Here is a 15,030-nt window from a genome sequence, read left to right on the forward strand (position 1 = left end):
AACACTTCGTTGAAACCACATGGTGGTGGTTCAGGATGTATGTTTCCAGGAAGCTGCAGATGACAAATGTAATTATTAAATAATTATATCTGACTTACATGCTATTGCTGAGAACAGTGTATGAAACACCATCAGTGTTGTTTTATTGCCAGGATTTCAGTGACTGTAAGATATTTATAAAGACTCCAAGAGCTCACTTGTGAAATTAATCCTTCCAGGCCTATTTTGCTAATAATAGACTGTTTCCTCAAGCCACAAATTCTATCATCTTAGCAGTTTTCAGGAACCTAACATTTATTTGCATTAAAAGGATTAGTTTAGACAATTTTCGCTTGCCTTAAAAAAATGTCTTCTAGCCTGGCCAATGGAGCAAGACCCTGTGTCTAAAAAAATGAATAAATATAAATTTTTAAAAAGCTAAAAATGTTTTCACATGAGGAACTCTCTCTGCAGACCCCATTGTCAATGACTGCATGCAACACCACCGGAGGGCCCCACGCAGACTCCAAGCTCAGCACATGCACAGCTGGTCTCTTCCTCCCACGCAACTCCCTCCAAGACTTGATCTTTGTCTTGTTCAGATGGAGCCACCCTCTCTCCCTGCAGAAAACGGGGAGGGCCTGCACCTGCACCCTCTCTTCCCACCCCACCTCTCACCAAACACTCTCAAGTGGACTTCCTGCCTGGACTCATGTCTGGTTCATCATCCTTCTCTCAGCCTTCAGGGTGCCCTTTCGAAAGGACCAATCCAATTATGTTCTTCCATACTGAAAACTTGCCAGTGGCTCTCTGCTGCCTGCAGGGACAAACTTCTTAGGATGGCACTTCAGACTCTCGCCCATCTGGCCCCAACCCTGACTTCTTTCTTGCCCCAACTCCTGGCTCCTTCCCTCGGCTCTCTGGCCACACTGCAGGCTGCTCAACACACCAGGAAGGCTCAGATTCCAGGGACTTTGGGCTCCGCATGGCCCTGCCTGCAACAGGTTCCTAACCCTCTCAGGCTCAGACCACCAAGATAAGCCTGATTCGCTACGAATATGTTTTAAGGACAACTCCCTTCGTGAAGGCTTTCCTGGTTGGCTGCCCCCAGACGGAGTTGACCGCTCCCTCTTCTGTGCAGATCTCTGTCTTCTCCCTGCAATATTCTGCCACTTCCATCTGTGGGGACTTGTGCCCCAGTGTGTAGGGGCCGGGAGCTCCGTCAGGACGGGCTGCCATCACAGCCTCAGCGCGGAGCAGAGGCGTGCCACGCGCGGCGACCAGCACATGCTTTGCGGATCAATGGACGGGGGATTTGTGTGGAAATACAATCTTTTACTTAGCCCTTCCCCCTTTCAAATATTTAGTTTGCTTTTCAACAAATGATATTGTTATGAACACCATTGGAAGTAATATTTTTCTGTATCCTGTGTCACTTCTTTAAGCTAGAACTCAGAAGTGTCATCATAGGGTACAAGAGCCACGGCATTTTTAAGGCTGTTGCTGTCTCCCTGTGCCACTTTCGTGCCTGGTATCGGCCTGCCTGTGTGACGCACCCTTGCCAGAATAGATACAACCATGTTTACCCTTGTCCATTTGATAGGTAAAAATGATTTCTCACTGTTGCTTTATTTTGCAGTTCTTTGATTGTTGAGAAGTTGAACATTTTCCAAATGTTTCTTAGTCATTCTTCTGTGAATTGTCTCAGCAAACATATTACTTTGTAGTTATATTTGGTTCCCTGGGGAGAAAGACAAATCACTGAGCTTTTACAAGTGCATAATTTCGGGACTAAATCAGGCAGGCTCTGTCAGCCCAGCAGAGTGAGGGTCAGCCCTTTCCCATGGGAGGCCTGGGGGCTCCAGGATGTTCCCTACCCCGTGCCCCTGAGACTCTGTAACTGAGCTGGACTCCGGCTCTCGACATTCAGATGGATTTAGACATTTGTCAGCTGTTTCCCTGGTGCTACTGGTTATGCTGTGAGTCACCCATGGCCAGGGAACAGGACCCATCCACTCTCCTTGGTTTGTCAGTGGCTTTGGGACATTCTTGACAACCCGCTCGTCCATTCTTGAAAGGCTGTCAACTCTTGGCTCTTCCACCTTCCCTCCCTCCCCTGTTCGCCCACCCACCAACCCAACGAAGGCGACCAAGTGACGGCACCAGCACCCCGCCCCCGCCCACTGCTGCGTGCTCATCAGGTCTGTGGCGCCAGGTGCTTGACTTCTGGGTCTGGATTCCGGACCTCACCGTGAGGCCCTGTCCTGTCCGCTGAGCATCCTCCTCAGTGCCCGGATGCTCTCCAGCTTCCTGCAGACCCTTGGGGCGCTCACTCCTCTGCTGCCTTCTGTGAGTCCTGCCCCTAAGGGACAGCGCCTTCCTGTGACCCCAATCTCTGTACAGCCTTGTTTCAAACCTGCTAACCTCTCTGCCTGAGATCTTGCTCTTCCGTCTCTGCCTACAATATCCCCCTGTGGGTATTAATTGCCATCATGGTTTTGTCTAAGGTCACTGTGCCTTTGGGCCCTGGTGAACAGAAAGCTGGCCATTCCCACAGTCTCCTCTGCTGCTGTCTTTGTGCCCTCGGCTCCCCCGTCTTCCAGCGTGGACTGTAGAGTCAGCAGATTTGAGTATGAGTTCTGCTCCGCCACTCACTAGCCTTGGGACCATGAGCAAATTATCAACTCTCTTAGCCACACATTTCCTCATCTATACAATGGGTGCAATAACATCTACCCCATAGGATTCTTGTGAGGATGAGATGAGACAATGTAGATAATGTGCCTCCTACTGTGCCTGGCACATAATAAGCACTCAGCAAATACTAGTTGTTGGTGTTGATGTTACCGCTGTTGCTGTTTCTGAACAAGTCTTTGCAGTAAGATACTGTGCCGTTTGTGCAAAAGCCACAGGTCATATTCCAGTTCCTTATATTCCTCCATTCTTTCTTGCCTACTGTATGTGAGTGACAGTACCATAATGCCTCCTGCATGCTGAAAATTCTCAAAAAGTATTTTTTAAAGACTAGCTTTTTCAGTGGGCACAGCCCTGGCAATGAATCAGACACCACTGTAGGGAAGAGATGGGTTCTGCTTGAAGACACAAACGGCACAGACACCCTTGAAGTGGAGGCACTTCAACGCACATGTGCATGTGTGCACGCGCACACCCCCCGAGAAAACAAGAGCCACACAGCACCATGTGTCTGACCATTCTTTCCTTCTTGATTTTAGCAAGGAGCAGATGGCCAGAATATAGTCATCATTTTCCTTTTTCAGAATACTAACTTGGCTTTGTGTAAAGCCTAATTAACTTAAAGGATCTATTTATTGAATTCCAATTTTTTAAATGAACAATATGAATAGTGAAGTGGGGAGTAACTCACATCCATGGCCTCAAGTTCAGGACTTCATTAGAGTCATTTATTAAACCTTTCTGCATGAAGGGAGAAGGGGGCATGTCAAAGCTGGGGGCTTGAAACATCTGATACGCAGTTAGGTTTCAGGAAATAGGATCCTACATTAAATATTACTACCAGGGCAAATGAAGCTGTATATAGATTAAAGATTATACTCCACCGGCCGGAGCCTCATCCTGGGAGCCAGGTGATTTGAAGACCCATTTGTTACCAGAGCATTTGGAGGACAGACCTGTAAAGGCAGGAAGCAGAAGGAGATGGGACTGCTAAGTTATAGGCTGCTGGGCTCGGCTGGAGCCTGAGGTCTTGCTCTCCCCAGTTGGAACAGGCTGCTTGGCTCCAAGAGCCCAGGAAGCACCTTGTTTCTTCCTTACTCTGTTTCTGAGGTTTCTTTCATTAGCAAATGCTATTAAGAACACTTGCTTGGATTCCAGGCAAACAACAAAGCAAGAGGCAAAATAGCAGGCCTCCAAGTGCAGGAAACGAAAGGGGGAGCCTGGGGCTGGGAGGTGTCACCAGCACAGGAGCAGCGGGTCCAGCATCATCCCTGTGTGTGTGTTTATTTTTTCTCCCCAAATTCAGACCATGATAAGTTTGTGCAAATGGCCCATTTGAGTCCTGTACACCAGGCCCAGTGCAAGACTCTCACTTGGATGCAGAGATTGTCGAGCTCAGAAAACGAGTTGTTTGCACCCGGGCTGCAGGGTGCTGCGGGAGGCCTGCTGAGCACATCCCTGGATAACTTCCACGTGGAAGCCAGCAAGGAGCTTGCGGAGGAAGGCCCGGGAGCCAGGTGGGTTTGATGCATTTGTTCTCCGGGCCCAAACCACCATGTTCTTGGCATTCTGGAGCAGTGTGTACCTAAAGAAGTTGTTAGATGTCTAAAGAAAGTATACATTCCTTGAGTAACTGTCAACCAATCCCACCAAGATTTCTGGAAGGCCAAGTCTATGCTAAACACTATAGGGCAAACATCTTGTTCCTCCTACTATGCTGCTCCCATCTTTTGGTGGAGAAAGAACTAGGTGATAATATGAAATTGAAGAGGACAAAACAAACAAGTTGCAATAAGCCTGTTCAGCCTCATTATGAGCCACATCAGCTAAAATGCTCACAACTCTGTGAGGTATTTCTGTTGCTCCCCCCCCCACTTGACAGGAGAGGAAACTGAGGGGTTAGGATTGAACCCATGCAGCTGGCCCTGGATCCTAACCTCCACACTATCCTACCTTCTCTATTGACTGATAGGTTGCTCGTAATTTAAATTTGTATGTGAAATAATGAACTTATAAATGCAACTTTACATGATAAAAAATGGATCATAGATTTAAAAATAGCCTAGAACTTGGGTTACATTATACTGCAAGTTATATAAATAGCACAGCTACACAGGCAGCACATGACCAAGGAAGGTTGCCGTAGGAGCTGTTTTGGGGATGAGTTATACACCTGCTTCAGCAGGAGGGTATGGATGACTCGTTCGACCTGAAAGTTATATCTATATCTATACCAAATAGTTCTTAGAAAATTATTGCCCCAAATTCTGTCAATGCGAATGGGCATCACCATGCACTACAAACATAAAAATGGCCAAGCAAAACTGTTTCGAGCCTTTATTGCTGCGACAAACTACCCCAAAGCACAGTGTTTTAAAACAACAACATTTTTTAAATTCAATTTCACAATTTTGTGTGTTAGCAGTTCAGGCGGGACTTACCTGGGGGTTCTCCTGCGCGTGGGGAGTTGGCTGCGGCATGGCACTCAGCAGCGCTGGGCTCGTCTGGAGGGGCCAGGACGGCTTCACTCAATGCCAGCCCCTGGCGCGATGGTTGGGACGCGATGCTCACCGCCCCTCCCCCCCGTGCAGTCTCAGGCCTGTCCAGTGGGGTCCCCAGCAAGGCCCTGCCGGGCGGCTCTGCTCTCACAGCCTGGGCCTGAAGCCAGTGCGGGCCACTTCAGCCATGCTCTTGGCTAGTAGCTGGAGGTCAGCACAGATTTACAGGGAGCAGAAATAGACACCACCTCTTGATTTTAGAGTTTTGAAGAATTTGTGGGCATCTTTCATCTGACCCCTAAACTAACGGTACCTTGTAGCACTTTATAAACCGTGACTGACTGAAGGCCACCTTGAGAAGTGTTGCCGCGAGGCATCCTTCCTGAGGACAGTGGGACGTCCAGCGACCTGCCGTGGCCCCGCTCACGGGGCGCTGTAGCGCTGCACGGCAGCTGGCCTTCCTGGCAGAAAGCTGGATTGGAGTCCTCCATAAACTCTGGCACTGCTCTAAGTTCAGTTTACAAACGCCAAATTTTCACAACCCTTTTTGACTCACTTCAGAGTTACTAGTAAGCCTTGAGTGAAATGGAACCCTTGGAGCTTTCCTTTTTTAGTCCTTGGCCATCTGGAGGACCCCATCCCCCTAAAAACGCACAGTTTGAGACAATGAGCCGGGCACAGGCGGAAGTGATACCAGGAAAAAGCAGTGAGCAAGAGAGCGAGCTGAGGAAGCAGTGAACAGGACAGGGTGGAGTCTCAGTTCCACAGGGAAGTGCCAGAGGCCACCGAGCGCCCTGCCGGGAGGGCAGGAGGGCGGGAGCTTTGTGCCAGCCCCGCCCCCTCTGGTTGAAGGTTGCACGTGGGAGGTTGGCGTTGACTCCCCCACGCTTGGAGCACGGTGGAGTAGCGGGCGGGGCTCCCTCGGTGTACAGGAAGCTCTGGGGAAGAAGGAGGACCACACTGAAGACAGGACCCTGTCAGCACAGCTGAGCTGGCGCTCGCGTGGAGTGCATCCCTCTGCTGTGGTCGAAGTCGTGGGGAGCTGTGACAGTGTCCCTCGGGCACAGTCGATCTCTGTCACGGAGAAGACAGCCTGTCTACTCGGGGCAGGATGACTCGCGGAGGGCCCCTTCAGACAGGGTCCGGGGCAATCTCAATGTCACGGAAGTCCGTCACCAACACCTGCTCAGCTGGCTGGTGCTGTGTGGTCTTGAGCAAGTTATTTAACATGCTGAGCCTCAGTTTCCTCATTCTTCCAGTGATGATTATAGCAATGCCCATCCCCGGGCGGCTGTAGGAGTGAACTCGAGTCATAGAAGCTGAGCGTGGCCAGGTGTGTGGCGAGCGCCCCGGCGCTGTGCTCCCCGCCGGCAGGAGCTCAGAAAAGTGGGAGGCAGGGCAGACACGAGAGAATTCCCAAGTGGGGGACAAGGGAGGCCCGTGTGGGGACATGACATCAGGACTTCAGCTCCTGGTCTCCAGTGAGCCTCCACCGCTGGCCTCCCAAAGTGCGGGGATCGCAGGTGTGAGCCACCGCGCCTGGCGGACGCCAGGGCTCGACTGACCGGGGGCTCTGGGCTCCGCGAGAGGGAGCGGAGCAATGGCCGGAGCAGAGGCCCTGTTAGTTGTGCTTGAGAAATAAACTGGGCACTTACTGTGCTGCGCCAGCCCTGGGCAAGGTGTCCCCACCCCGCTGTGCCCACAGGCTGGCAGAAAGGGCCTAGTGCTGGGTCTGTGTGGGAAAGAGCCGGCCAAGCTGTGGGCCTGGAGCCTGGGGCACGTGGCCAGCCGAGGCCAGGACGGGAAGGCGGGCCTGCCTGCTGCCTCTGGCCCTGAGGAGGTGAGGCCCACCACTGGCGCCATTCGTGAGCAGCTGTTTGCTCAGCACCCCTGAGAACAGAGATGCTGTGGGTGGCACCCCAGAGGTTTACCTCCTGCCCACCCTCCCGCACCTAGAAGTCGGCCACCTGTGTCGCCTCACTGCTTCTCCGAGGACTTTCCTGACTGCCCCAGGCAAACGGTGGCACCTCCACACCACGGCTTCATTTAGGGCAGCTCCTGTGCCCCTCTACCCGACACCCACATCTTTCATCCATCTATCTTATCAATCACTGAGCTCCCAAGAACAGCCTTCCACAGCGCCCAGCTCAGTGGCATGCAGTCCATGCACATTGTTGTGCTGTCATCTCCGAAGTCCGTCCCCAGAACTCTTTTCATCTTCTGGGATGAACCAAAGTTCTGTGCCCACTGAACACTAGCTCCCCATTCCCCTCCCTGCAGTCCCTGGAAGCCACCATTGTCCTTTCTGTCTGTGAATGTGACTACTCTAGGGACCTCATGTGAATGGGATCACACACAAGTCGTCCTTTGACAATTGGTAGTAATTGGGATTTTTGCATGTGCAGCCCAGATCACGTGGGCCGTGGAAACCCGGGCACAGAAAAGCCCTTTGTTCCCTCCAAAGGCCCACCCCAAATGCCCCCTCGTCCACACAGCCCCTCTCAGCTCCTCCTGGACTGCTGGGATTCCTGCTTCCCCTGAGCCCCAGCACTGTGCCTGTGCCACTCCCTGGGGACCCGGGTCAGCTTCACCAGGCAGGAAAGGCCTCTACCCACATCCGCGGCAGGCTGGGCGCTCCTGGGGGCGGGGCCCACGCCTGACTCACCCTGTTACCCTTGGCACCTTGCCCGTGGGTTTCTGTCCACTTGGGTTGATCTTGCTGCACCGCACAGCACGAACAGGAGCAAAGGCAGAAGGAGGCGCCATCCCTCACCTCCAAGGAGCTGCTCCATGCTCCGCCCCACCTCCCCACCAAACCTCTCCCCTGCTGGCTCCGGCCCCTCTGAACAGTGCAGGCTCCGTGCTGAGAGCTCCTGGTGTCTCAGCTCCAGGGATACAGGGCAGGGTCCATGGGAAACCGCCCAGGCCAGCATCCCTTGCTAGGGGCCAGCCACCTGCAGCAAAGGGGCGGGTGTGGGTCCCCTGAGTGTGGGGACAGCCTGGGTGACCAAGGGCAGTGAAACCTGCTCAGGTGTTTGGCTGGGCTTGCAGCTGAGAGCCACCTTTCCCAGGGCTCTGAGCACCCACAGCTTTGCAGCTATTCTTCCTTCTCATTTTCCGCTTTGCTGTCTCTGAATGTAGGTTATCTCTGTGCAGAGTTGACCCTGGGGGTGGGGCAGGGTCCTCACTTGATTCATTATTCTCCCAGGGCCTAGAACAGTCTTTGTTTACTAGAGTGCTGCACATTCAGCCAAGGCTAGGTGGATGCCTGTGTGAGTGCTTCTTGTCCCCGGCGCCCAGCGCAAAGGCGGGTAAGGATTAAGCAGGTAAGTGACAATGTGCAGCCTCAGAACCTTCAGCTGAAAATAAGAGTGAATGATAAAACACCAGGACCCGCTGGGAGTGTGGGTGCTTTATATTCACCAACTCATTTTGGTGCCATCACAAGCCTGGAGAAGAATATTATTCTTGCTGTATAGATGATGAAACGGAGGTTTCGAAGGGCCACACGGCCCACCAAAGGCGGATGGTGGGAGGACCCTATGAAGTGCATGTGGCTGCAGGGTCCCCTCTGAGACAGGAATGCTCTAAAGCCATCCTTCCTGGTGCACTGCTGGTAACCAGCCCAGGCCTTCACGGGGTCTGTCTGGGATCTGCTGGCTGATGGGACATGAGCCTGCCTTCCCCAGGACGCTGTCCGTACTCTGAATGCCGAGAGGTTGCCTCCTAGGGGCCCGTTATCTACCTTGTCTCCCCTGCAGCCCCTGCACTGGCCGCGAGCAGCTGGAGACTGCCTGTTTGATCCAGAAGCCAACGACCTGTGACTCTCTCTCTGGACCACCTGCTCAGAGCCTGTGCACGGGTACGAGCTGGGCTGGGGCCGGGTTTGGGTACAGAAAACCTTAAGTAGGAAGTTTGCTTTACATCTTTTTCCACCACTTCATTTTGCTTCCTAGACATTGTTCACAATCTTTGGCTTTTTGAATTTTTTTCAAAACTCTTAATGGTTGGGAAGAGATCTCAGAGTCAACATTTGGCTTTGGCTGGGTATGTGGATCTGAGACATGTTAGCTTTGGCGAAGAGACTCTCAGCACTCTGGTCCAGAAGAAAGAATACGCGCTATACAGTGGTGTGTTTAGGAAAATACACCATCCGTTTTAGCTGTGCTTCTTCATGCAGGCCCAGAAGATCACCTCTTAGTAGTCACCAGAAAATGTATACAGTGTAGACAGTATTCTGCTCTATCATGTGTCTTCCTGGTGTGGACAAGGAGATTTCATAATTACGGAGGATATTTTACCTGATGAGCAGTAAGCCTGGGGCTGGATCTGGAATAGCCCCAGGCAGCTCTGTACCACGCACTGTCTGCCGGTTCCCTGTGGTTTCTGGGGCAGGGAGAAATGTGGACGGTTCGTGGTGGTGGGTCACCATTTGGGGGTTTTCCTGTGTATGCTGTGACAAGCACTGCAGTGCCCCACCCAGGACTCCAGCTTGCAGGCTTCAAGGCGCTGTCTGGGGCTCCTCCAAGACCCAAGCTGGGGGAGCCCTGCGGGGCACCAAGGCTGGCATGCTGGCGTGTCACCCACACTGATTGTTAGAGATCCAAGATGAGAAGGCTTTGCTATCTCATCTCTGTGTTTTAGTTTTCACTGTTTATCTTCTGTCTTGTCTGAAGGCCAATGCAGAAAAAAAAAATAGCTATTGTAAGTCACGCAGAAAACAAGCAACAGCCTGTCCTGCCCTTGCTCCTGCCCAGACTGAACCAGCCCAGTGCAGTGAGGCCACTGGAGTTGTGTGTTCAGTGACTCATTGGCAGTGGTGCTGGGTAAATGTGAACTACTTTTGCTTTTCAGGAACATGTGTGTGCACAGTGCATGCACGTATGTGTGCATGTGTCTAGAAATACTGCTCACTCCTTTTGTGTCAAGTCCCAAATACTTCTGGGGAAAAGCACAATATGGTGCTTTCATTTCACCTCTAGGGCCACAGAATAACAGGAGCAAGAGTTTTGCAGCTGAACCAGGCCGAGAGATCGTGTGTGTGACGCTGAAGCGTGATCCGCAGCGCGGTTTTGGTAAGAGGGCTCCCCACGGGCTAGGCCAGGTCTGCAGCGCCGGGCAAAGAGGGAGGTGTGCGCCGATTCCCTATGGATTGTTCTACCCCCTCTCCTGCCCCTCCTCTCCCAATTCGCAATTTTCAGTGATCATTCCCACTTTTTCCCCCTTTAACTGTCCCTATAGAGTAACAGTACTTTGGTTTCAAAGTTTTCCTTTTAGACCTGATACATTTTGGGGGTGCATCTAAGCACAACATAGAAAAAGGCTTTTTTCCCTAATACCATGTAACAGCCTTCTGTAATCCATATAGCTCCTCAGTGATAGAGAAGAACAGTCGTTTCACCTCTCACTACTAACTGCATGCTAAGATCCTGAAAACCACATAACATATAAGATACTGAGACAGGGTACTCGGCTGAGAATCATCCCTTCCCTAGCTCTGGTTATCAACTGGAACAAAACTCAGTGCACAACGGTGGGCAGTGTTCCGGGCTTTAGCTGTGCCTGCTAATGGGGAGTGATCCACTTTTCTCCTTGCATCATGGCCGAGTGGAAAGGATCCTCTGAGGATCTGGGTGCAAGTATCAGCTAATGCCACTTGGTGGCTGTATGATGTGAAACAAATAACCTAACCTCTCTGAGCTGCAAAATCATTATCATCTTATTATCAAATATCATCTTGGATTACAGGTTTTGTTATCGAGGGAGAGAATGCAGGCCAAGCTGACCCTGGCATTTTCATATCTGCCATTATACCTGGGGGACCAGCAGAGAAAGCTAAACACATCAAACCAGGTACATCTTCTTTCTAAGTTGCCCAAGATGCTGCCTTAAGGAATCTCTCTGTCTCACTTCCTTGATGGGATTATTGATATGTTTATTTTTCCAGGAGGGCAGATACTCGCCCTGAATCACATCAGTCTGGAGGGCTTCACATTCAGCATGGCTGTTAAAATGATTCAGAATTCTCCCGACGACATAGAATTAATCATTTCTCAGCCAAAAGGTATGTTCTAACCTTCTCACCTGCTTTTGGAAGCTGAAGAGCCTCGTCTATTTTCAGGCGTCTCTTATTACCATGAGGCGCTGGATCTGCAAGGCCACGTAGGTCTTTTGTGTCTCTTCCCTGTGGCGGTGGCTGTAAAGCAGCAATGCAGTGGCACAGGCCAGTGAGCCTTGCATTCCCGCACAGAACGCGCTCCGCTACTGCTTGTTCTGCTGAAAGTGAGCACCGGTTCTAATTCTTATTGGATGTGGCTGGACATAACCGCAGTGTGTTCTTCTGGCCACTTGCCTTGCACGGCAGGGAGGACGTTTGCATTCTTACCCAAGTCCTTATTGAAAGTGGCTGCTCCAGATTTGTGCATAGTTTGGGTTTAGGTATAGCAGTCAGCTGGGAAGGAGACAGGGAACTGTTCTTGAAGCTGAATTTGCATAGCAAGTTGCTGTTCTTACTTGGTGTGCATGTTCTAGATCAACCCAAAGAGTAAGGTATTTTTTAAAGATGCTTTTCTTCATCATTTAGATAACAATGAGAGAGCAACAATTGCTTATATTAAAGAGTAATATTATTATGTTTATTTGGGACAGGTTTGGTGGGCTTGATGGAGGTGGAAGGTGGGAAGATTACATCCCTCCACTCTGGTTACCTGGGATCTCTATTGCTTTTTGGTTGGATGATCCTGTAAGTTAACAGCAGACTGCCTGCACATTCAGGCTCACGGACTGCTTCCTCACACTCTAGGGGCATTGTACAATTTTCCCTTATATACAGAAATGCTTCATGTCACACCAGCCAGCATTTTCTAGTCCCTAAATGCAAGCACCCCATATGCCTCGCCCTCTGAAAACTATGCACACTCACACTTACGTATGTACACTCTGCCATGCAGCTGCCCTGTGCCAAAAGCCGTGGGGGCTGGGGGTGGCAGTGCTGGGGCCTCAGCCACGCGCCTTTCGTCCTGTGGTCTGAGCTGCCCCAGCGGCTGGCCTCAGCATGCTCGCAAGGCCAGCCTCTGCTCGCTGTCTCTGTGGGCGTTCCCAGCGTTGCCACTCTTCTTCCTGGGGTGGCTCAGCAATCCTGCATTTTCCTCTGCTCCCTGCACTGAGAGGAAGAGTCAAACTGGCCTTTTTGTTGTCAGGAAACACAATGTGGGTGACTGAATCACAATTCAATGTAGTCCAGGGTGGCCTGCTATGATGGGGGTGTCAAAAATTGGCACCTAGAGTCTGCAATGCTCAATCCATAGCCTCATATTAGAATTCCAGACAGTGGTTTTCCTGCAATGGCTGGAAATGACATGTCCTCTCACTACGGGGCCCCAGTCACCTGTTGATGCCGCTGCCTTCATCACAGTGGATGTTCTTCACATGGCTGGGCCACGGCTAGAGGAAGATATTTCCATGGCGACGCTGGCTGGGTGATTTTCTGTTTGGCTAAGCTGCTATCGAGGCAGCCGGTCCAAGGTGGAGGTCGGGGCCAGGCGGCTAGCAGGCCCGCCATGTGCGGCCGTCGCCATCTGCAGTAAATGGAGTTGTGACTGCCCGCAGAAGGGCTCCAGCTCGCGGTCAGTGGGCAGGACCCAGCGGCTCAGCGTGGCTTTTCAGTTCAGTCATTAGTCCCACCCTCATCTCTCGTAGAGGGTGTGGGAAAATGCACAGATGCTTATGGTATTGCAAGGACAGCGACAGCAGAATCCGTGAATGAAACGGCCGGAACGCAGCGTTATGAAGCAGTGGCTCTGCCACTCCCTGTTGAATACTTTTAGATTGGAATAACTTCAAATCAAATTCATTAAATCAAATGTATTCAAATCAAATTCATTCAGCATGTGAGTTTGGGCACTTCTCTGGGTGCTAATTAGCCTGTATCAAAGTGGTACATCTACTTGTATGTTTATATATCCAGTCTAAAGAAAATCTATTATGCATTTCTCCCACATATATTTGTTTAGCAGCTAATACTTAACATATTAACAGCAGACACATTTACTGAGGCTTTACCATGTACTAAGCTGTGTGTGCATATATGCGTATACGTAAATATATGTAGGAGAGCTGTAGACATATACACATGCATATTATATGTGAGAGAATATGTTCTCTCATATATACATGCATATTTTTATCTCTTTCTCTACATATGTAAAATTTTCTATGTATAATTTCTAAGCCTCATCAACCTTATGATATTGTTACTGATATTATCTCTATTTTAGATACAAGAAAATTGAGATCCAGAAATGTTAAATGCCTTGCCCAGGGTTTACCCTGTTGATTGTGACCCCGTGTTCTCTTCTCTGTCCTGTGCCAGGTTGAGGCAGACCTGGGCCTCTCGCTACGGCAGTCATGACAGTCCGCCGTGTGTGGCGGGTGTGTCTTGCTCTGTAAACCTATCTCCCTCTTCCTCAGCAAACCTCGTTTTCAGGCTTCTCTTGCTTTCGGTGTGTCTGGCCATTCTTTGGCCAAGACACACCAAGAAGGGAGGAGAAGATTGCCGCCCGCCGTCTCTGCGCTGTGACACTGTGCCCAAGCTTCGCCTTGGCCTGGCCACGTGGGTGCCGGGGCCAAAACCCTCCCTAACATCCCTTTGGGTGCATTCTCTCCAGGGGCAAGTGTGATCCAGACACTCTGAAGAAGAAATGTCTAATCTGCTGCGCAACCGCCTGGCCACAGTACAAGCTGGACAGTGCAGCCCAGTGGCTGCCACACGGGACTCTAAGTCACCCCGCCATCTTGCAATGGGACATCTTGCAAAAGGGAAGGAAAATAGGCTGAAATACCATAAAAAAGAGTCAGAACTGGGGTAAACAAGAATCAGTGGTCCAGCCTTCAGCCACAAGGCCCACGGTGTGGTTGCTACCCAGCCCCCAGAACGACCTGAGGCATTGGTCTTCGGTGGTTTCGGTGTGCTCGGTGGGGTCTCCAGGAGAGGCCAGGTTTAAGACAGCACCACCTCCTGAGATTTGGGGCAAGCTACTTAATCCTTTGACTCTGTTTTCTCATGTTCCAGCAGGGATAGCACCTTCCTGGTCGGTCTGTTGAGAAGATGGGAATATATATGTATCTCTCTCTCTATATATATATCTATCCCTGCGTGTTTGTGTGTGTGTGGGTGTCCTGTGTATATGTGTGTGTACCCAGCATGTGGCAAGGGCTTATCAAAGGAGAGCTGGCATTATTAACTTCTGTTGCACCTGTGTTTCATAGTTGGGCCATACAATCTCTATTCAGACTTCAAAATCCCAACCTGAATCTTCCCTTCCTCCATTCTCAATGCACCATCTTTCACAGGCGCTAAATTCGTGTTGTTCCCAGCAGCTATAAAAGATCTCTGTGTCATTGGAGGAAAATGCCCACGGAGGTGCCACTGAGAAGCCAGCCTTTTAAAGCTGTTGACTTCTTTTTGAATTATTTTTATAGGTGTTTGTGGAAATACCCCAAATGAACCAAAGATTAGCACAGCCACTTCTGGGGTCTTCTCTACAGACACCCTGAGCATCGAGCACCAGGGAAGCTTGTCATCCCACACGCAAGACCAGGACGGAAACATTGAAGAACCAGGAGTGGCTCGGGTGCGGAGCCTAACGTCCAGGCTGAGGCCTCCTCAGCTCTCCCTGCCGCCATTACAGGTGATCATCCCTAGGGTTTGCTTTCTAGAATTTGGAGGAAAGAGAGCAGGCTGAGGAGTCGAGCAGCCCAGCTCCCTAGTCCTTCCTTGCTCTCTATTTGCCATGTCAGGTGGATGGAAGTCACCTGACCCTCTGACCCGCGGCTTCCTCGTCTGTATGATGGCAGAAAG

At 50.8% G+C, this 15,030-nt stretch overlaps 1 protein-coding gene across 1 annotated transcript in view; it reads left to right on the top strand.

The window, feature by feature from the left end:
- LOC105860090 (FERM and PDZ domain-containing protein 2) overlaps positions 1-15,030 on the top strand; it is a 94,043-nt gene that overhangs the window by 54,530 nt on the left and 24,483 nt on the right. Inside the window, exons 18-23 of the mRNA XM_076009668.1 lie at positions 3,980-4,190; positions 8,933-9,033; positions 10,154-10,246; positions 10,920-11,024; positions 11,119-11,235; positions 14,652-14,860. Of these exons, the coding sequence (XP_075865783.1) occupies positions 3,980-4,190; positions 8,933-9,033; positions 10,154-10,246; positions 10,920-11,024; positions 11,119-11,235; positions 14,652-14,860 (836 nt within the window). The remainder of the gene's footprint in view (positions 1-3,979; positions 4,191-8,932; positions 9,034-10,153; positions 10,247-10,919; positions 11,025-11,118; positions 11,236-14,651; positions 14,861-15,030) is intronic.

This window comes from Microcebus murinus, chromosome 14, assembly GCF_040939455.1.
Source record: "Microcebus murinus isolate Inina chromosome 14, M.murinus_Inina_mat1.0, whole genome shotgun sequence".
In the NCBI taxonomy this organism is placed as follows: Eukaryota; Metazoa; Chordata; class Mammalia; order Primates; family Cheirogaleidae; genus Microcebus; species Microcebus murinus.